Source organism: Procambarus clarkii, chromosome 51, assembly GCF_040958095.1.
Source record: "Procambarus clarkii isolate CNS0578487 chromosome 51, FALCON_Pclarkii_2.0, whole genome shotgun sequence".
In the NCBI taxonomy this organism is placed as follows: Eukaryota; Metazoa; Arthropoda; class Malacostraca; order Decapoda; family Cambaridae; genus Procambarus; species Procambarus clarkii.
The window spans coordinates 21905581-21928070 of NC_091200.1; the positions used below are offsets into that span (position 1 = coordinate 21905581).

At 37.7% G+C, this 22490-nt stretch overlaps 1 protein-coding gene across 10 annotated transcripts in view; it reads right to left on the minus strand.

Annotated features, from left to right (window-relative positions):
• Window positions 1-680: 680 nt before the first annotated feature.
• Window positions 681-22490, minus strand: part of LOC138349466 (protein AF-10-like) — an 83856-nt gene continuing 62046 nt past the window's right edge. For all 10 annotated transcript variants that reach the window (XM_069304083.1, XM_069304084.1, XM_069304082.1 and 7 more), the window contains 3 exons: window positions 20679-20949; window positions 15900-16410; window positions 681-15235 (listed from right to left, as the gene is read on the minus strand). In XM_069304083.1, coding sequence (XP_069160184.1) covers window positions 15173-15235; window positions 15900-16410; window positions 20679-20949 — 845 coding nt within the window. In that variant the 3' untranslated portion in view covers window positions 681-15172. The remainder of the gene's footprint in view (window positions 15236-15899; window positions 16411-20678; window positions 20950-22490) is intronic.

Below are 22490 nucleotides of genomic sequence, written 5' to 3' on the forward strand. Positions count from 1 at the left end.
ATTTTTCAATCATCCTGGAAATGAGTCCCCCCCCCCCCATCACTATATAGGAACGGCTGTAGACCAAAACAAAGCAGATTGAACAGTAAGAGAGTGTGGGGGGGGGGGTTAGTTTCTTTTTCGCCGAGTACATGTGGAATGTTTTCTTGCATAGCTCGTCTTCAATTGGGTACAAATAGATAAGAAGATCACTGGATCCCCTTATCATCATCATCGTTGTTACAAAAGCATATTGATTATTGTTGTGTGGCAGTGTATTTGTATAATCCAAAATTTGTATTTTATCTGTATAATTATTTTCTAGACATTTTGCTGATCATCACCATACCATTTAAATACACTAAAATACTGAATTTTATGGACAGTTTTACAAGTTAAAACTTTTGGCTATGCCAAAGTGAAGCTGTTAGCTACTTTCTTACCCAAATGTTAAAGTATCTTAACCACAGTATTTCAAAGATGCACCCGAACACTGGGTGTTAGTCAGCTGTCACGGGCTGCTTCCTGGGGGTGGAGGCCTGGTCGAGGACCGGGCCGCGGGGACACTAAAGCACCGAAATCATCTCAAGATAACCTCAAGATAACAGCCTAAAACACACAGATGTATGTAAACAGTAACAAATACATACATAAATGTACTTGGTTTCTGGACACTGGTCACTACGAATGAAAGATCAATCTCCCTTTTCAGGTTTATTGAAAGTCACATGGGGTCACTGAGGTAGGTTACTAAATTTACAGGAAAAGTTATGAATTTTTTTTGGACATGACACAAAACATCATCTAATCAATTCAAAATTAGTACATGTAAGGGGAAATATAAAAATAATTTCTGATGACTTCACCATCAAATATAATACTTAAATGACTTCACCATCAAATATAATAAATTAGTATAGAAATTTGCAACCCAGACCCATATCATAAATAATGTGACTAATCAGCAATTCATGGCCTCAATCTATGAGTCTTTGAAAGTTTCCTTGAAACTACAAATATCAGCTTCACTTTAAATACAATAAAAGCACTTAAGTCAAAGCTAATACAGTATATAATCTCCAAACACCTCCCGCCCCCCCCCCCCCAAGCTAGTTGAACCAAAGGGACGTCAACTACGAATGGTATTATCTTCGGTCAAACAGCTCCCACCCCCCCACCCTTCCTTCCCCATGTATAGGTGTAGAGAAAAATCCCTGACTATGGCTCCAAATTCCTGAGAAGTCACATAAAAAAATCTTGGAACACACCACTTATACTAAATTATCATTATTACATTAGCCAGCATCATCTCCCTAAGTCATCACACAGCTTCATTCAAAATGAAAAAATCCAATTATGAAATTTGTTTACTTGTGATACAAACACAATAAAGCTGATAATTGAGAAATCTCATGACACTGCATAATTAAAATAATAAGTTCAATAAAAAAAATAAACATTTCTGAAATAGACAATTGAAATGACCTTTATTTGTGAATATCAATATCATCATTATTCACAGCTTTAGTTGTCTCATTACTCTTGCATAGCTGGAAAGAGAAGGCTTAAAATTTTAATCGTCCATTTTTAGGGGCCTATACTCATAAAAAACACAATCATATGAAAGCTAATTTATCTAAATAATTATATAAAAAATTTAATATTGTGGCATGAGACTGAAGAATTTCTGTATAATCACTGCAGTAAGAAATAATGCAAGATAAGAGATAATATTGTTTAAGAATTGAAATCACACAATACATAAATATAAACAGAATTTTAAAGGGCAGAAAGAATATAGCCATTAACATAAGATTAAGAGACTGTTTTCCACCCCTAAAACAATTAAATGTATCTGGAAAAATGTCAATGTTTGGACCCTGATGCACTAAAACTTTTCAAAGTACTTGTAGTTAGGAATTTTTATACCTATGAACAATACTAATCAATATATTATTTATAAATCTCTATCATTAATTTATAAACCCTTTATGTGATTAAGTAAAGTTCCCAATGCAGAAAGGTGAAATTCATATTTATTCATCAGAGCACAAGGTGGGAATTCAACCATTTGCATCCAGAGTTGCTACATGTGATGCTCTAGCTGCTGGACTACGAGCTCTCGTGACGTCCCTGCATGCCTATGGTCGTACCCTACCTGGTGTTCTGATAAATGAATGGAACTGTCCTGCTATTCTCCACTTTACTTAATAAGATAAGAGCACAAAGAGGTTTTCAGCCACTTTTACCTTGGTGACCCCAAGGTAAGCTGTACTATGTGATGTAGCTTCCAATCTCCTTTCCCTTTATGCAAGCTCATGGTCCAATGGCTAGGTATACAAACAATACAACTGAGTATGATCCAGCGGTTAGAGGATTGAAATGTTTATGATCAACTACCTAGTGCTCTGATGAATGATTCTTCTATACTTTTTAAATATTTAGGGGTGTCAAGTCCTCTTAACAGAAATGAGAATACAGTATATACTAATTCACAATGTAAGAATAATAATACAAATTAAGTGCTAAGCCTGAATGGCTATACAGCATTTATGATGGCAAAAGTAGTTAAAAAAAACAGTAAGGTTAAAAAATGTACAACTACAAAACTCTTAGACTTCAGAAAATTTAGGAAGATTGATTTCCTATCTTACAAGTGATGGTGAAAAAATTGAAGAATGAATAATCAGAGTATGGGAAATATGAATGAGTCAGCTACTCAGCTTCAGCCATAAGAAAAGATATAATGAAAATACTAATAAAAAAAAAGCAATTGAGAAACAATTGGGACAAGACACGACAAAAAATTACGCATGTTTTTCTTGTTTTCACACCATCTCCAAATATTGCAATATGAAACATAAAAATCTCGGAGAGATTTGAATAACCATACAACATATACAGTAGAAAACCTTAAAAAAGATGCAAGTAAAATCCATTTTAAAATATAAATATGCTAAATTGGAAGTGCCTGGAAGATGGTAAGTCACAGGAGATACAATGCAGATACATAACAGCTCCACTTCTCTCTCATGTATATGTACAAAGCACGGGATCAAGAAGTGACAGCATGCCAGTTCTGAAACCACGTGAAGTACGGCAGAACATTATTCAGTACAGTACTACGAACATACAAGTTTGCGTTTTTGAGCTCTTTCAGAAGGAACACAGACAGGTGACTTTAAAGATGATATGAGGAGAAAAAAGGTATACTACAGGAAAAGGATTTATGTGCAACTTGAGGAGAAAAAAGGTATACTACAGGAAAAGGATTTATGTGCAACTTGAGGATTACAAAAATATATCAGTATTGAGTGCAATGAAATACCCTTTCTAAGAAGCACCTCAGTAGCCCCCTTAGCTTAATGCACTGGCACCACAGAGCCATGAGACATATACAAGGATAGAACTACAACACCTTATCTAGAGATCAAATAAAGCCTAACTAAACTTGCCAAATGAACCCACAGATAAATTAAGATGAAAGCACCACACACAGATTATGCCAAATTAAAGCAATAGGTGGAGACGGTACTGTACTAAGTATCCACCAACACTTTACAAAAACAGTCATGACTGCCTCCCACAAACAAAACCTGACAAAGATTAAACAAATGCAAGAAAGCACACCAGGTTACCTCAAATAGGAAACAAGGCTGTTGGCCCCCAAATTCCCATGTACCATTAAATATAAACAATATACCATTAAAAATCTCCATACAGGAAGCTTAGCAGTCTCGAACTATTAGCCAAAATTCATCACCAATGTTTTGGGAGGGGGTGGAACCTCATAAAGACTGTTGATCAAAGGCAATGAAAAGGAGGGATGGGGCGGACCAGGGCTTAACTGGTCACACGGAAGCCAACAAAATAGTGCAGCCTGCAAAGGTCTCGAGCTTGAACAGGAAGACACAAATAAATGACCTCAAACTAGTTTCAGTTCAGATACAATGAGTCAAATGCAAAACCCTCGACATTGGGAAACAGGGCTACCTACAAGCCAAGTTTCTGGTTCCACACTGAGGTGAACTGATTTATCTGCTGCTGCTGCCCAAACGTAATACATACATAGTCAATGAAATATGCACTGTACACTTTGCCAAATGTAGAACAAAATGGAGACTAAATCCCAGAGAAGCCAGAAGTGAGGCTACCCACGGCAAGAAAGACCAGGAAAAAATCCAAATGAAAACAAATGGCTCAACACAAATAAAAGCAAAAGTTTGACATGCAAAACAAGTGTGCCAACTGCACTACTGCTAACTCTCAGTCCATGATATGAATGAGCCACATTCACAATGACCTCAATCTCTGTTTACCATAAGGATGGTTGAGACAAAGACCCAGCCTAAACCTGACATATATGTGAACAAGACAAGCAATGGGGAAGACTGCCAAGGAACCTCCCTGCCCCACCCAAAAAAGAAAAAACAATTTACTCCCGACATAACAGACCCCCTACATTACTTGGTCCCTGAACAAATGAATCGGCAACCAGCACAGGCAATATATGTAAAGAACTGAACCACATTCAGCTTTCGTAGAAAATAAAGCTCCTTTAACACCAGCTGAACTTGGGCACACAAATGTAAAAGGATCAACAATGGGAAAAATAGAGAGGATGCCTTGGTGTCCCATACCAACTCAGTCATCAGAGATTGACTGAGCTCTAGATGACTTTCTGGCATAAGATAACCAAAGCAATCCAGCACTCAAAGCATGTGATCCTTGCCTAACACTCCCTGTATATGAGAGCACAAAGCAACCAGTAACCAAGTTGAGCAAACTTGAATTCTTCCCAGTCACCCTGGTTAATCCAATGATTATCTTTAGTGCCAAGTTGAATCTAAAGGGTGAATCAGAACATGTCATTAGCTACCCTGTCTATTCAGGGAAATTAGCCCCAAGTGTGGCCAACATGACCTGATGAATTTGAGACAAGGTGGTCATGTAGAATGTTGGACGGGGAATATGGAAGCTGAGCAAAGGTGAAGGATAAAGCTTGGCAGAAGGATAACCTCTTTTTAGAGATTGAGAAACAAGTACAAAAGAATATGCAAGGTGAGCCGGTCGGCCGAGCGGACAGCACGCTGGACTTGTGATCCTGTGGTCCTGGGTTCGATCCCAGGCGCCGGCGAGAAACATTGGGCAGAGTTTCTTTCACCCTATGCCCCTGTTACCTAGCAGTAAAATAGGTACCTGGGTGTTAGTCAGCTGTCACGGGCTGCTTCCTGGGGGTGGAGGCCTGGTCGAGGACCGGGCCGCGGGGACACTAAAAAAAAAAAAGCCCCGAAATCATCTCAAGATAACCTCAAGATAAGGAGTGATTCACCACTATAGCACTCTGCCCAACAAATCAAATATGACAATGTGGAGAAAATGGTTTGAAAGGACCCCAAGACACCCAGTGGAGGAAAGACGACCAAATTTCCAGCAAAATCCCAGCGTATCAAATACATTGCTTAGGCCTAATTGGTTCCAAAATATCCCTAACCACTCATCATTGCAGCATACCGTGGAAGGGCTGTCTGGACGAGGAAGTCTGACAGACTTGCAGTCTTGAGCGACCGGGCTGCCCCATTGCAATGGTGAATGTGATGAGGAGGGTTTTGCACATAAGCTAGCCACTGAACATAATGGGTTAAGCTGACATCTGAAACTGCTGGTGAAAGGGTTGGAAAGCATATGAAATTAAAAACATGTGAGTAATCACGTCCTTTGGAAAAATGAAGGCCAAAATATTCTAAGGCGGTTGAAATTGACTGCCATCATCAACCATGATAAGCTGCATAGAAATCTGACGCCAAATCCCATCAAGGTGGTACAAACTTGGTCAAGGCCTTGGCAGCTGCTTATGTAGACAACAAAGCTAGAGATAAAGCCTTATCTAGAACAGACTGTAGCGGAGTTGCAAATACTTCCTCAACTGTCAAATAATGGCAGACCCTCACTATGTTACAGAGGACTACTGATTCATTTTAGTTCAAACCAATACTGAGTTCCTCAAAAGCAAGGAAGGGATCCACAGAGTAGGATTGGGCTCCAACTCTCCAACCACCTCAGAAGACTCCCACAGATGACAGCAGCTCCTTCACACTAGCACTTCCAGGCCAACACGACTGGTTCTTTTCAGTGATTTCACTAATAGCAGAAATTGCTGGGCCAAATGAGAGGCAAACTTATGTGCACTCTGTCCACCAAGCACACTAGGAGAACCTGCATCAACCTATGCATGAGCTTGTGAATAAACTGCCACCTCATAGGTGGAAACCAGTGAGGAAGGCTCAGCCAATACAGAGATCCAGTGACGATACACATCATACACCCAAGGGTAAAAAGAACTTCTGAAACCAGCAGATATTCCCAAGGCATGTCCAAAAAAAAAAAAAACTACTAAAGAATACTCCAGAAAACAGCAAGCAGTCTGAGTCTGAACTAGGTGTAGTATTCATGGCAACCCAATCTGCAGAAATGGGATGTGTACAACTTCCTTGAAGCATAGGACTGGAAGAACAAAACTGAACGAGTTTTTGAGTGGCTCTATCAAGCGCAAGAGAATGCATAATGGCTACCAAACACTTACTCCATCCGCTAGAAATGCTTTAACAAATTTCTGGATGGTGCAAACATATTTGTGTTCAGTGCAAATTGTTCAGTAGAACATACTAATGTTCAACTAAGTGAGAATTGCTCCTCAGAGCTATTGCGAAGATCAAAAGTCGAAGCTGTGCTGAAGGATGAAGCTGTGTTAGCATCATCCATGATCACCTAATCCAAGTGTAAACTGTTGTACAGTACTGAAAAATTAAAAAGTTCCAACAAAAATATAAAATATGACAGTAACACAAGTATTATTGTCATATTGTTAGACACCAAAGGGACAATAATACTGTACAATTATTGTTGTCAGTATTGTCTGATGAAACTATAAGTATCATCGTCAGACAATAAGACGACGAAACTAAATTACAAAAAAATACATGTAATGTACTGAAATGTTTCCATCCAAGATTCAGCTTAAGTTTTTGAACACCAGTGCTGCTTGCTTGACCGAGTCAATGAAGTTTTGACAATTATAGTATTATCTACACTGTAATTTGAATTTTATATTAATAGTATGTAGCAATCATAGTGCTGACAAATTTTAATCAAAAGTGGAATTAGATTGTCATTGGACTGAAAATTAACGCCAGACGAGTGTGGTGTAAGCTGCCAGCACAATGAGCCAAGGTAGCGTCAGCTGACTAGCGAGAATCAGGGCGAGGGAAAGGTGGCAAGACTAGCCCCACTTCACCTGTTTTGTGAGAAATTTCTTAATCATTTTTCATGTTCAGTTTCAATAATACCTGTAATAATAAATTACTTATTTTTTGTGAATTCTATATTAAGACAGCTTGTGTTTGTGTAAATCGTGGTCATTACTTAATGCTTGTGCCTACCAATAATTATCATATACAGTAGTTATGACTTTGAAACGGAAGTGTTTGCCGATGACTAATTCTTCAAATGCCATGGTCAAGACGATAAAATTCAAAACATATTGTGATTTTTGTTTGTTTTTTAAACGACTTGAATGATGGTTATGACTGATTTACAATCACCTAAATGTGTTTCAGGGTTATGAAGATACTTTACTATGCTACTCTCCTAGTAAGGTAAGTCACCAACCTTTAGATTGCATTATAGTATATGTTGTCCCATTAAGTATCTTTTGTACTGTGAGAAGGGGCCCCTGGGTTTGATGGGTCGAGTGAAATCACCTTAGGGAATAAATTGGCCTCGCTCCATATAGCTCGTTCAAGCTAGAATGCACTGTACTAACTACTACCTCCATTCAACAGGCTTTGTTTCATCAACCAAGTCAGAATCATTACTATGAAAGAGAATTTTTTTGAAAGGATGCCCCAAAAGAGGAAATCGAAAACCTGAGAGGGGGAACAGAAATCTGGTCATTAATGATTCTTAACAATCGGAACCAAAAAAGTGACATTGAAACAAAGCCAAAGTATACGGAATGCAAGACACTTACTGTAACCAGCAAACACACATGCTAGGAAACAGTCCAAATGGACTGATGGCTACTTAACTTAACAGAGATCTGGTTTCAGGCAGAAGAGGCCCAGGCAAGATAGTGAGGGCTTCTGGCATCCCAGATACCAAAGAGATCCACTACCAAGTGATGGGTATTGTTGTCGCTTCTCTTTTCAAAGTTTTGTCTGAATAATTACTAAATAATCACAAAAGAACTAATTAATAATTTGCAACAATCATTTTAAAATTATACACTTGCATGTACAACAGGAACATGAATTTTTTTTTTTTTGTTTTGTTTCATGCACACCAGCAGATTGCCGAGCCGGGGTCATCTGGTCTGTGGCATCGAAATAGTGCTGCTTCACCAAGCCAAGGGCAGAATTGTGACGATCGTGTTAGGGGCTTTATACGCTTGCCATTTCCCTTTAGTTTACAGAATGTGTGATGTAACTAGTTATTTACACATACTGTAATTGACAAAAAACAATGATTGAGTACTGTATATAAGCCTACAATGTAAAATGTACACCTACGTTGCACATAAATTGGCTTTTGGCACAGCTTAAAGAAGTGTCTTGCAACCCATTCCTTCGGTGCTATTCTGTCTGGCAATGCCATCAAGAGGTAATGCAATCAAGAAAGATTCAGATAACGGCAGAAAACATCAAATTGTGATTTGACAATGATCGCCTTGCTGATGGAACAAGACAACCTCATCTATAGTAAGCCATTAAAAACAATAGAATATTTTTATGGATCTAGGTTACTTAACTACATCCGTAGAGATGCAAAATAACCATATTAGCATCATTTGTATTCAAACTCAGATGGCGATAACTACAATCAACATATGATAAGCAGCTTACCTCAGGGGATCAATGTATGAAGATAATCACATTTTAAGGGTTAGAGGTGATTTATCTTTTAAGTGGATTGAAATATAATCCCCACCATGAGGAATAGGCCCGTCAGTGTGAAATAGTATTTGCTCACAGTAGGCAGAGTGTGTCACAGAGGCCTGGCATGTCTGCTGTGGCCCCTCATAGTGTCAGTGCATTAAGCCAGAAGAAACTAATAAGGGTGCCTACTCAAAAAAAAAAAAAAAAAGTACAAGAAATAAAACATTGTAAAAAATTAAAAAAAAGGAAACGGACTAAGAACCTAGAAATGAAAATGACAACAGAGACGATTACCATGTCGACACTGGAAGTTCTGGTAAGGAAGACAATTATGTATTGTAGAGTAAGTAGACAAACATATGGTAAATATAGGGGTTACAACACACTGCAGATGGTGCAAGTTCAAGTAAAACAAACATGTCTGAGGAGGGAGAATCACACCTGTAAGAAAGTACTGTAAAAAATCCTAGTCCATATATTTTGAACGCTAAGCCTGGTGACATTATCTGTACCTTTTTGTCTTTACATTATATATACGCATGTATATTTATGTATATGTGCATATCTTGTACATATAGTTTATTTATATATATATATATATACATTTTAAAGATGCATATGCAACACACATGACAATTGGGAAATAAAGTGAGCATTACCCTATCTGAGATGAAAATCTGACACGCAGGATGCTGATATTGTTTGTTGCAATTGAGGATCATGCGCCATCAGACATTATTAATGATGACTCCTTTATTCTGATGTGAAAATAATAAAGCCTAAAATGGTATACTATCTAAGTCAATGAGCACATCAAAAATCACTCTTCAGAAGACAACAGTTTGTACTTTTACTCCCTGATGGCTTGCAAACTATAAGACAGCAGACACCTTCCTCAATTGCCAATCAGCAAAATCCAACCTCATTCATTTTGTTTAAGATAACTTGGATGCTTCCCATCTGCCATGATGTTCACCTTCTGAAGTCAAACTTGTAAACTAGTTCACTTCAATAACACACACATCCACTGATTATAATCATGCCTCCTCTCAGTTATCTCCCGCTAACAATTGGTCCAAATTCTTAGTGCAACTTGGCAATTACTCATCTATTATCTGATTTTAAGGATGCTAATGACAAAAAGGCCTCAGTTGAAAAGAGAAAAGTTAATTCAACAAAAATTGTAGCAAAGTAATCAATCACAATATTTAAGAGGAAAATAATGCTCTGGAATTCAGCATACTAACTGCTCATACATTCACAATGCAAAATTGTAGAAATTTGGTAAACAAAGGCATGACAACCAGGATAATTCATGGAAATTTGGCAAAGGAAATTATAAAAAAGGTATATTATTTACTTCTAAAAATCATTTATAAAACCTGCAAACAGCATATCACAGCAAAGATACGAGATTTCACAAAGTACCTGGTGCCATTATACAAACTTGTACATATTTCTGAATACTATTATAACAATCATTCAATTTTGCCTTAGAATTTGAAAAGTGGCACGTACCGAATAAAGCTAGGACAAATGATCATTAACAGTCTACCTACAACCATTTCTCACATGGGAAGCTAGTCATTTCAATCCTCAGTCACAGAGAAGAAACCAAAGATTACAATTTCGATTCACAAAGGAAATTACACGACCAAGTTGAATCTTTAGAGTGGCCAATTTCACTGGCATTCTGAATATTACTGTACAAACACAAGAGGACAAAATTAAAAATAATTTACACACATAATAATGAATAAATACTTGCTTTTAACTGTCATGAAATCAAATTACATATTTATGTATAAAACACATTAGGATGGAAAACACCCCAAAAGTGTTTTTAATCTCACCTGTAGCTTTCATCATGTAGATTAAACACACTTGAGCATAAGGCATATAAAGGAGGAAGAACTAGAATTTCTTTGTATCATGCACACTTGAAAACTATCAAACTGCAAAGCATTTAGACTTCATACTTCTTTGCAAATTTTAGCTTGAGCAAGAATATTTTCAGCGTAAAGATTCACTAAAAGTTTAATTTACGATAAACTTTAATTCTGATAAATGGCTGCCAATATTCTCTGACTATGAGAATATTAACAAGCATTCCACATTTCCAACTTGCATATTATGAGTCCAGAAATATCACATTCAGATGATGCATCTTTTAACCCTTGAACGGCCCAACTGTTAAATGTTGACATCGCCATGGTGCACAAGATAAAAATTCAGAAAAAATTATTTGTTTTCTTTTGACTTTGTTAACTATCCTCCAGGAGGCAAACAAATTCAAGAAAAAAGTTTCTATCTTCTGTGGTTTAGTCGAAGTGGCCCGGAGAAGTTGCTTTTTTTTTTTTTTTTGGTAGAAATGAAGCAAGGTGCCAACAGGAATTACTTTGTCAATTTATTTTTATTGTTTCTCACTTTATTTATTAAACTTCTTCGTGTTAACAGGTTGCATTGATTTGTCAAAGGTGGTGTTTATTATGTATAACTTTGAAAAAATATATATAATTTAGGCTTCAATTTTAAGCCTAAATCTTAAAATTTGACATAGCACACATTTTGTCTGAAATATATACATGGTAATCACTCATTTGGTGTTAAAAGCTTAATGTGCCCTCTATGGCTACACTGACACTGGATGGTGATGTTGCCAAACAATGGTCCTCATGTTTTTATTAAGGCCCTAGAAGGAAAATGGGGAACTTGGGATTTTTTTTTCAAGATGGGGCATGGTTATTGGACAACCTGACCTATTACAAATTACATCGCTTTTCGATCGAATGTGTTATGGCCAAATATCTACGCATTTCAAAATGGAAATTTATTTTCCAATAATTTTTGGTAGTCCTCTGGTAGGGTAGGAAGTTCTCATAAGGTTTCAAAACGTAACAAAAACCGTTAATCAAAAGTTTCTTCTCCTTTGCTAACAGCCTAAGCCAGAGACCCAGAACCAAAATGGAAAATGGATAATTACATCATTTTCGTGAGCCGCTTTCATTTTTAATTACGTCGATTTTTAACCCGAGTGTGCATACGAGCGAAAAGCGACGTAATTTGTAAGAGGACGGGATGTATTGGAGGCCCGAGGAAGCAAATGTGAGCCCATCGTATGTACAGGTCTGTTTTAAATATTTTAAATTTGCAAATCATATATTTGCACCCTCCAGGCAGTTTGACCAAAATCATTCATAATATATATACAGTATATATAATATATATATATATATACTAGTAGCCAGAACACACTTCTCGGCCTGCTATGCAAGGTCCGATTTGCCTAATAGGCCGAGAGATTTTCTTTATTTTCAATAAAATGTTTCCAATTAATTTATTTGAATTATTATTATTATTATATTATATTAAGAACACAATTTAATGTCTTAGTTGTGTTAAGTTTAGATTACGTTAAGATAGCTTAGGTTAGGTTAGGTTCGGTCATATATTTACATTAGTTTCAACTCAAATTTTAAAAAATGAACGGATACATAATGAAATGGATAGCTTTATCATTTCATAAGAAAAAAATTAGAAAAATAAATAAATTCAGGAAAACTTAGCTTATTAGGCAAAATGGGTCTTGCATAGTAGGCTGAGTACTGCGTTCTGGCTACTAGGTACGATATATATATATATATGCTGTATGTGTATGTATGTATGTATGTATGTGTGTATATGTATGTATGTATGTGTGTATATGTATGTATGTATGTATGTGTGTATATATATGTATGTATGTATATATATATTATATATATATATATATATATATATATATATATATATATATATATATATATATATATATATATATATATGTATGTCGTACCTAGTAGCAAGAACGCACATCTCAGCCTACTATGCAAGGTCTGATTTGCCTAATAAGCCAAGTTTTCCTGAATTAATATATTTTCTGTAATTTTTTTCTTATGAAATGATAAAGCTACCCATTTCATTATGTATGAGGTCAATTTTTTTTTATTGGAGTTAAAATTAACGTAGATATATGACCGAACCTAACCAACCCTACCTAACCTATCTTTATAGGTTAGGTTAGGTTAGGTAGCCGAAAAAGTTAGGTTAGGTTAGGTCGTCGAAAAACAATTAATTCGTGAAAACTTGGCTTATTAGGCAAATCAGGCCTTGCATAGTAGGCTGAGAAGTGAGTTCTGGCTACTATATATTATATATATATATATATATATATATATATATATATATATATATATATATATATATATATATATATATATATATGAATGATTTGCACCCTCCAAGGGTTATTAGAATTACCTTAGGCTAATTCCAGCTTTCAAGGGATGAGAAAGTATCTGTTTGTAGAAGACAAGAGAATAACATAGGATAAGCGAGTTAAAAGATATTCAAGATGCATGATACAAGACACATCCTCGATTCATCACCCAACCAATAGTCCTAGCTTATCTTGATTTCTATAAAATAAACACAACCACTTTAAAACATAACGCAAATAGATCTGAGAAGTCAATTATAACTTAAAAGCACCACACTACATATATTTCCAACAAATATAAAAACACGAATATTGCTCCCCCCAAAAAGGTGCAAACTCATTCTCCCCAAAACTTATGGAATGGAGCTGGTTAAAATTTTATTTGTGATCTTTCCATAGAAAAAAAAAAAAAGTAGCACAGATTTTGGCAAGTGTTCCTTTATAACTGTTCACCAAACCTTGTCTCAACAACAAAATGGAGAGCCGGGCCATTTATTGAATACTGGGGATGAAGCCAAGTCACATTAAAACAAATGTCAAAGTAAACACTTTCAACCTAAGCTACTTGTACTCAGGTATGTGTGTGTGCCAGGTCACTTGTTTTTTTTTTGTTTTGTTTTTTTACTCAAATGATGCATAAACAACACAAGGCTAAACAAGAGCTAAAAATATATTTACAATTTTCCCATTTCTACAAAGTGTTAACCTCCACATAATTTGTGAAAAACAAGGAACTATTTCTCCCATATAATGCTCAGTCACAAGACAAACTCAGGCCTCTCAACATCACAGCAATAAGTACGGCAGATTTGTTTAAGATATAACTTTCACACTTGGCTATCATAAAAATATTTATGTGCTAAAAAAATTAGTTTACATAACTTTTGAAGTCTCACTTCCACCATTACAGCCCGTGAGAGCAGCGCTGGAGTAAATTTTACATAAATAACAGCTAAGAAATATTTTAAAGTTCTTGTTAGTTTACCCTCTTGAGTCAGCATAGATCATTTCTAAATGTTCAACTTGGTCTGAAGCTCACATCCGACAATAGTAGCATTTTCTGAACTGACAAGCTTTCCAGACAAAAAGTGGCGAGACATCATCTATACAAACTGTTGTCCATAAACAATCAATTACATGATCATATAACAAATCACACATGGCTAAACTTTCTTTTTTTACCCGACCATCTTAAATAGCAAGAGGCAACATCTTATGAAGATCCAACAAGTGTGGACCTCATAATGGACAACACACATCATAGTTGACTACGAGTGGTATTTGTACTTTACCATTTACCAGAACCATTTTTCTTCACTACAATGAAGCTGTCAAATGTCTAAGGAATCATGCCAATCTAGCATTTTGACAGTCTCCAAAAATGTCAATGACTGGTATTAGCCTTGTCTGTGAAAATGAAGCAACTTGTGTTCCTCATTTTTACCAAATAGATTGAAGTTCACACTGCTTGGGTTTTGAGGCATCATTGAGAAACTTGCTGGAGATCATGGTTAACGAACTAAAATCAAACTTATTTCTATATGTAAAATCTAGCGAGTCTCACTGGGAAACGCTTCACAGAGACATACGGTAAGTTTGGTGGTTCACTATAGCAGCAGCCCACCCACAATCAATTTTTAAGTGCATTTACACAGCACATATCTTCACCAGGGACCACATTATGTCATTGAACGATTCCCTTTGAAGTTCCTGAACTGTCATGGTGCACTGATTATGAATTACAAAGCAGAACTAGCTTTGTAGATGTGAAGCTGTCACAATGGTTCACTTGGTGGACCCATAACTAACACATCTTTCCCAGTCACAGGAGGACCACAAGTCAAGTAATATCAGAGCCAGAATATCTAGGTGATATTCCCCCAGTTGAGTACTGACAACTTGGGTATGATTTAATGGCCTCCCTTTGTACAGTATGTCCATGGGAGTGACAAAAGCTCTAAAGCTGTTGTTATCTTCTGGTTCTAGCCCACGAATCTCTGTGTCATCTCTTCTCCAATGGCCCTGGTGCCCCTCTTCCGGATTCAACCAGGTCGCGTCGCATCACCTAATTGGAAAGAACTAACAAGTTAAATGAATTTAAACTTTTTTTTTATTTTTTTAGAATTTACCACCTTCATTTTAATACGCTTGAAAAATTAACACATCATCAATTTTAAAATAATGCCAAATATTTGCATATTTGCAGTTCCTACAATTTATAAAATGAACTAACTCAAAGACCCAATAAAAAGGAAATGCAAGCTATTCATTCAAAATCAATATATTTCCAACCCAAAATATTGTCAAGAGTTATAAACTTTCAACTCAAAGAGTTCTGCTTACAATTTACTTACCACACCTAATTATAATTTGCAGGCAGAAGACAACATTGAATGTAATATTTTGGAATAACATTGAAAGTAAAATAAATAAATAAATTATATATATATATATATATATATATATATATATATATATATATATATATATATATATATATATATATATATATATATATAAATTGCAAATGCAAAATAAAGCTTAAAATAAGCTTTAATAAATAAGTAAAAGTTTAAAAGTAAATAAGTTTAAAATAAGTATAATAATGCAATAGCTAAAATTTTGAAGCTTATAAACAAACCACTGAGAATTTATAAATACATGACATTCTCATGACATTCTCCCAAAGAACTAATAATTAAGGGGCCCTGCTATTGGTTCTCTCTTACTTGAGCATGTGGTGGTGGTGGTGGGTGGGGCTGATTCATGGGTGGCACAGGAGAGTGATGTGGCCCAGGTACTGGTGGAGAGACCATCTGATATACCGAATACCCTCCAGGGCCAATGTTAGGGCCTGGATGTTGAGGCGGAGGCGGTGGCGGTGGTCCCGTGTGTAGTCTCACCAGTTCTCCACGGTGATCAGATGGTCTACTAATAGCCACACTATGAGTCGAGCTGTGGGCTACAGACACCATTGGCGGTGGTGGCCCATGTGGGGGTGGTCCATGTGGTGACCCATGACTTACAGGTCCATGAGGAGGGCCTTGTCCAGGAGGTGCATGGCTTGATGATCCATGAGTGGAAGCCATAGAGTGAGGAGGGGGTGCATGAGTTGGAGGAGGAGGAGGAGGAGGGCCATGGGAGGTTGGCTGGTGACCGTGAGGTACACCCGACGGACTGGGAGAACCCACTCCATGAGGTGATACACTTGGATGGTAGTTGCTGCTAGCTGGACTGTGTCTGTAATATCAGTAGCAGTATTAAATATTCAAAGATTAATGGCAATCACATAACTAAAGCAATATAATTATTAGTCCCCAGCCACTCAAGCGAAAGTGGTATATACAGCATACAGCTACCGGTATACCTGTCTCCTCAGTTTAACCTGTCCACTAAATAATAATGCAGGCTGGTTGTTAGTTTATTTTGGTTTTACTGGAATTATCACAAAATTGTAACTAGTTTTATGAAACAATATGAATTTCTAAAATCTGAAAAATCTACTCTTTATTAAAAAAAATAAGAATTACTGAGAGTTTTGTATGGTCATTTCCCATATTTTATTACTGTGCACTTTTTCACACTGTAAACATATTGATTTGCTTCTAAATATGTAAAAAGATTCATTCTTAATCTGTTCACTCTTCACTTAGATTTGCATACGTGTGCTCGTCAATCTTGCCCGAAACGCTATGCATATTAGTGACTTTAGATATTGTATGTACTAGCTCTATCTATAAATCCAACATTATGTTTGTAAATCATCTATGTATGTACTTTTCCTGAATAAATTTGAATTTGAATTTAACTATATAATTTTTGGACAAAGAGGAGGTACCTATACATATCCCTGCCTTGAAATGAGTACAAATATGTTCAATAACATTTGAAAGTGATCTGTAATATTATGCAGTGCAATCAAACTAAAAATTTTATGATAGTATTGGATGAAACTGCAGCTCCTCAGTTAATTACTTAAATTAAGAAGTAACTGGCATTACAAGTAAATTAAATAATTCTTCTCCTATAGGTATAGGAGAATTTAGTTTTGTATACCTCCAATAGGTTTGTTTTATTTACCCAAACGACAAACACCTCCAAAGAATACCTGATCAACCAGGCTGTGATTCATACGCCAGGCTGCAAGTAGCCACATCCAACAGCCCAGCTGACCAGAAGACCAACTGGGTCATTTGTTGGTCATCTGGTAAACGTGCTTGTATTCTACTGGTTACTTGGTGATTAAACTCATTAACACTTTCGCGTTCCACAGACTGAATAATTCGTCACTCATTTTTCTACTGAATGTGTTCCAACGACGCAATACTGAGTCACTCATTACAATATTTTTTAAAAATTTAAATTTTATCAGATCAATCTGGTAGTGGTTTTAAAATAAGCGCCTTTAGATTGCACACAATTTGATACCAAAATCAAAGATATAACATGAAACTTGATGTCCAAACACTTGAAATATTATAAATAGGTCTATGGTCTGAATATTAAAATATTTGTTAAAATTCTATTTATTGTCCTATTATCTTGGGACTTGTTTTAAAATGTGCGCCTTTTTATTGCGAACAATTTGATACCAAAATGAAAGATGTAACACAAATATTTATGTCAGAACACTGGAAAGATATAAATAAATTTGTGATGATGAGCGCCCAGAATTAAAATATTTGTTAAAAATCCAGTTATTGCTCTATTATTCTGGGACTAGTTTTAAAATAATCGCCTTTTTATTGCGAACAATTTGATACCAAAATGAGCGACGTAGCACGAAATTTGATATATAAAATTGAACGAGTTGAACATTAGGTTGCAATGTACAAAATGGTGCTCGTTCACGGGTAACTTTAGGCTTTTCTGCGGGGAGGCACTCCAGCCTTTTGTACATTTTATTCATACACATTTGTAGGGAATTTAATTGCGAACACAATGATACCAAAACGAGCGACGTAGCACGAGAATTAAGGTAAAAAAATGGAACGAGAATGCACATGTTACTGATTTTGTGCGTTTTTGCCGACTTTACGCTTTGCTGTTGGGAGTCACGCTAGGCTTTTGGACATTATATTTATACACACCTGTAGAGAATTTAATTGCGAACACAATGATACCAAAACGAGCGACGTAGCACGAGAATTAAGGTGATAAAGCTGGAACGAGTATACACATTTGGGTGTCACCGCGCGCTTACCCGCATGGAGGGGCCACCTAACCCCCTGTCAACCGCGAGTATCCACGGAGCGCGAAAGTGTTAAGACCCAACATGGAATCAAAAAGGTGCAAGTCTCAGGTGAGAGGCAGTCTGTCAACAGCACTAATGCACTTGCACATAGAGACAAGTTTCTAAAAATCTTCAGAGAACAATCATCTCCAGAAATTTATAACGCCGATTAGACTGGAATAACGGCCGAATTTTATCCCGAGGTACTCTAGTTCACAAATGAAAACGTCAATTTGTCTCAGGTTCAGGAATAGCACATTCTTCATCTGGTTCCAGTGAACCTGGTACCTCAGCATCTCTCCTCAAAAAACTTCTTCATAACCTACACGTACAACCCATCATTGCAGGAGAACCAAACAACTACCTTATGATAAAGTAGTCTGTTGGTCATCAGGTAAACATGTTTGTATTCTACTGGATACTGGGTGGTTAAACTCATTTAAGACCCATCACGGAATCAAACAGGTTCACGCATAGAACATTTGACACATTACAGGGTCTGGTAGCTGAGCGGACAGCACGCAGGACTCTTAATTCTTTGGCCCGGGTTTGATTCCCGGATCAGGAAGAAACAACTGGGCAAAGTTTCTTTCACCCTGATGCCCAGTAAATAGGTACCTGGGAATTAGACAGCTTTTATGGAGCTGCTTCCTGGGTGTGTGTGGGGGGGGGGGGGAAATTAGTTAGTAGTTACAGTTAATTGATTGACAGTTGAGAGGCGGGCCGAAAGAGCAGAGCTCAACCCCCCGCAAGAACAACTAGGTGAATACTGTACTGTACATTGACAATAAATGTCAATGCCTTTGACATTTCTTTCTTTTAATTATTTTATTCCAACTTACCCCCTGTATCTGAGAGGAGAGAGTGAAGAGTGACCAGGTGTTGGTGGTACGAAGATATACTTAATCAGGTCAAAGGTGCACTGTTGTGATGAGTTGCTGATGTTAAAAGTGCAGTGCTGTGTCAAAGGTTCTACATTGTGTTGGTGTCACTTATGACATTATGGTAGGGACCTGGGGTGTCTGGTGATTTGATCAAGTCAGTTGCCTTGAATGAGCCTCCAGGCATGTCCTGATTAATACAGTAGTATACTTTTTTATTTATAACTTAATATTTTATACATACTGTGTTTTGCCTTTTTTTTTATTAATTCAGCCTGCATAGGTTTATGTAGTAAAAATTGATGTACTATAATTGCCAATACAGTACTTCTCCAGCCAATCAATAACAATCGCCTGGGTTAGAGGCAAGCACGTGAACTATGCATGCATGTTCACGCACACACAATAATACAATGTGTTTGAAGCCAATGTTTAATGTTTAACAAATATTATTATTATTAAACTGTAAATACATAAAACTTGGACTTGCTTCAGGAGGGGCCTCCAGATTTCCTGTGATTTCAGTAGAAATCCAGTTGTATGATATTTAGAAAGTCAGCGGTGGTACGGTGGATGCAGCTGGCAATGTCTTGGTCGCAGGCTTCTGTCACCACAGAACCCATGTGGATTTTCTCATTGATATATATATCACATTAGTGTGATTTTCTGGGTGTACCTGAGCTCTTTTAAATTTACATGCACATACTCCCTAAACTGATCTGGACTTCCCAATTGTCAAATTCATGACTTTTCTATCACGTTATTCTAAAAAATTCCAAGAGTTTTCATGGGAGTTTTCATATATTTTATTATAATTTTCTTGGTAATGTGGGAATGCTGATAAGTTGCATTGCTTACTTATCAGCATTGCATATTTATTGCTTACAATATATGCTTCACTAAACAAGAATATTTGGAAGGGTTAAGAAGAATTATTTAGAGAGATGAAGCAACATGAAAAATATAAACATAAAAAGAAAAAAGCTGTCATATAAAGACAAAGTGAAAATTCTGAAAATGTTTCAGACCAACAGGCAGAACTGCAATGTGAGTGTAGTTAAATGATTTACCAGAAGAAAAATCACCCCCCACCTGTTTCTTCTCACAATAGGCCAGGAAATTTAAAACATCAGATGATTTAAAAAATGCTTTTGGTTCAAAAAAGCAAAGTGGGACATTTTGAGCTAAATCACATTCTAAATAGTCACTGATAGGCAAGTACTTGCAAGGATAACAAAAGCTATGAAACCCACAGCTTCCAAACAGTGTAAACATTACTTTGGAGCTACTTAAAACAAAATGTTTACTTAGTAATTTGATGTGTAAATATCTAAGACTTTAAACATGCCATAAGATACCAAGGAAGCTAAATAATTGAATTGTTTCTAATCTACCTTAGTGATGTGGGGCTGGGTTGTGCTCCTGGTGGCAACATTGGCGACTGTTGCCTGTGCTCTGTTCCAGGACTTCTGTAGCGATACTCGGGTTCACCTAAGCCATTTTCAATAGGAATTGGGGGAGGTGGAGCCCGTCTGTCGTGAGGAGATGTACCTCTTCTGTCCTGCGGAGAGGGCCCTCTTCTGTCGTGTGGTGATGCACCTCCTCCTCTATGGCCAGCTCCTCCAGCTCCAACAGGGGTAGGACCCGTCACGTGACTGCTGCCAGCTGATTTAAAAACATGATCACATGCACAATCTATGTACAATTAGAAACATGGCAATGATACAGTATAATTAAAGGTCAATTTCTATTAATAATTTATATACTGTACCTAGCTACAGTACAAGCAAGTAGTTTAGATGTGACAAAATACATTCCTGATACAAAGAATCAAATAAATAAATAATATAAAAATAAATTGATAACAATTACAAAATACAGGTATTACTGTAGAAAAACAAGTCAAGAGCAGGTTTTACTGAATATGGAATTTTTCTGTAAGAGGGTTATAAAATATGAGAAGATATAAAGCATTAACTACAGTATTTAGAAAAATAAAAAAACCAGCGTTGAATGTAATGAAACGCCATTTTCTGGGTGAGACCCGGAGGCTCCCCGGAGCTTTACCGGCTGATATGCTAATGTCAGACTTTGGCATCAGTCATGTGTATGGAGTTCTAGGGCCTACCGGGGACCACGAGCCAGAACCTGGCCCCCTCAGAGAGGCAAGGGGAGCAATGGCCTATAGAAACCCCCGTGTGGTTGGAAGCATTCTATGTCTGCCATCGACCGGGTCAAGCATCCAGAAAGGTAAGCATTTCAAAACAAACCCCTATTCTGGTGAAAATTGCTACCTAAGCCGAACTAGTGAATAGAACTCTTCAACAGAAAACACGGAAACTAGTATGACGTCATACGTCACCGCGCCGCTGTCTGCGCAGCTCCCCCCTCCCCGGGAGGGGGAAGGGGGAGCCCCAGACCTCCCACGCCGGCTATCCACCCATCAGTTCTGAGGCTGGATGTCAAAACACGCGAAAAACGCCGACCGGAGGGAGGGAGGGTTGCCGGGGAGCCTCCGGGTCTCACCCAGAAAATGGCGTTTCATTACATTCAACGCTGGTTTTCTGGGGGGAGCCCCGTCGGCTCCCCGGAGCTAACTACCCACAGAGGAAGGTCAAAGGGACAAAACCGGGAGGCGGACACCACGCACCTCCCAAGGAGGCGAGACAACCGGCAGCAAACGCCAACCCAAGGCGCCACAGCCCCGAAATTCCCGGGAACAACACGAGAACCACGAGCAGCAAGGCCCCTGCACGAACACCAAAAATCCATGCCCGAAAGACTGCAAGGCCACGTCGCCCAGACGGCAGCGAGAGCAGCGAAGCCACGAACGCCACAGGCATGAGGGAAGAACACAGGCAGCTTAGCCGCAAGAACACGGCTGACCACCCGGGACACCATCACCCGCGAACCGGGAAGAACAGAACCGGATCAACGCAAAACGCGCTCCGGACCCAAACGCCGTGGCACGCAAACAACAGCAGAGGGCCGCCACTGAACACAAAAACGACACACCCCCGGCCCGACCAACAAAGCACCAACAAACCCTGGACCCCTCCAGAATGCAGCAGCCCCACCCCGCGCCAGAAAAGATGGAGACTGCTGCCATCAAACAACCAAAACGCTAAAACCGAAGGAGCAAGAAAACACAGCGAACCGACCCCCAGAGGCAAAGGCCCAAAGGAAAGAGCCGACGAAAAAACACA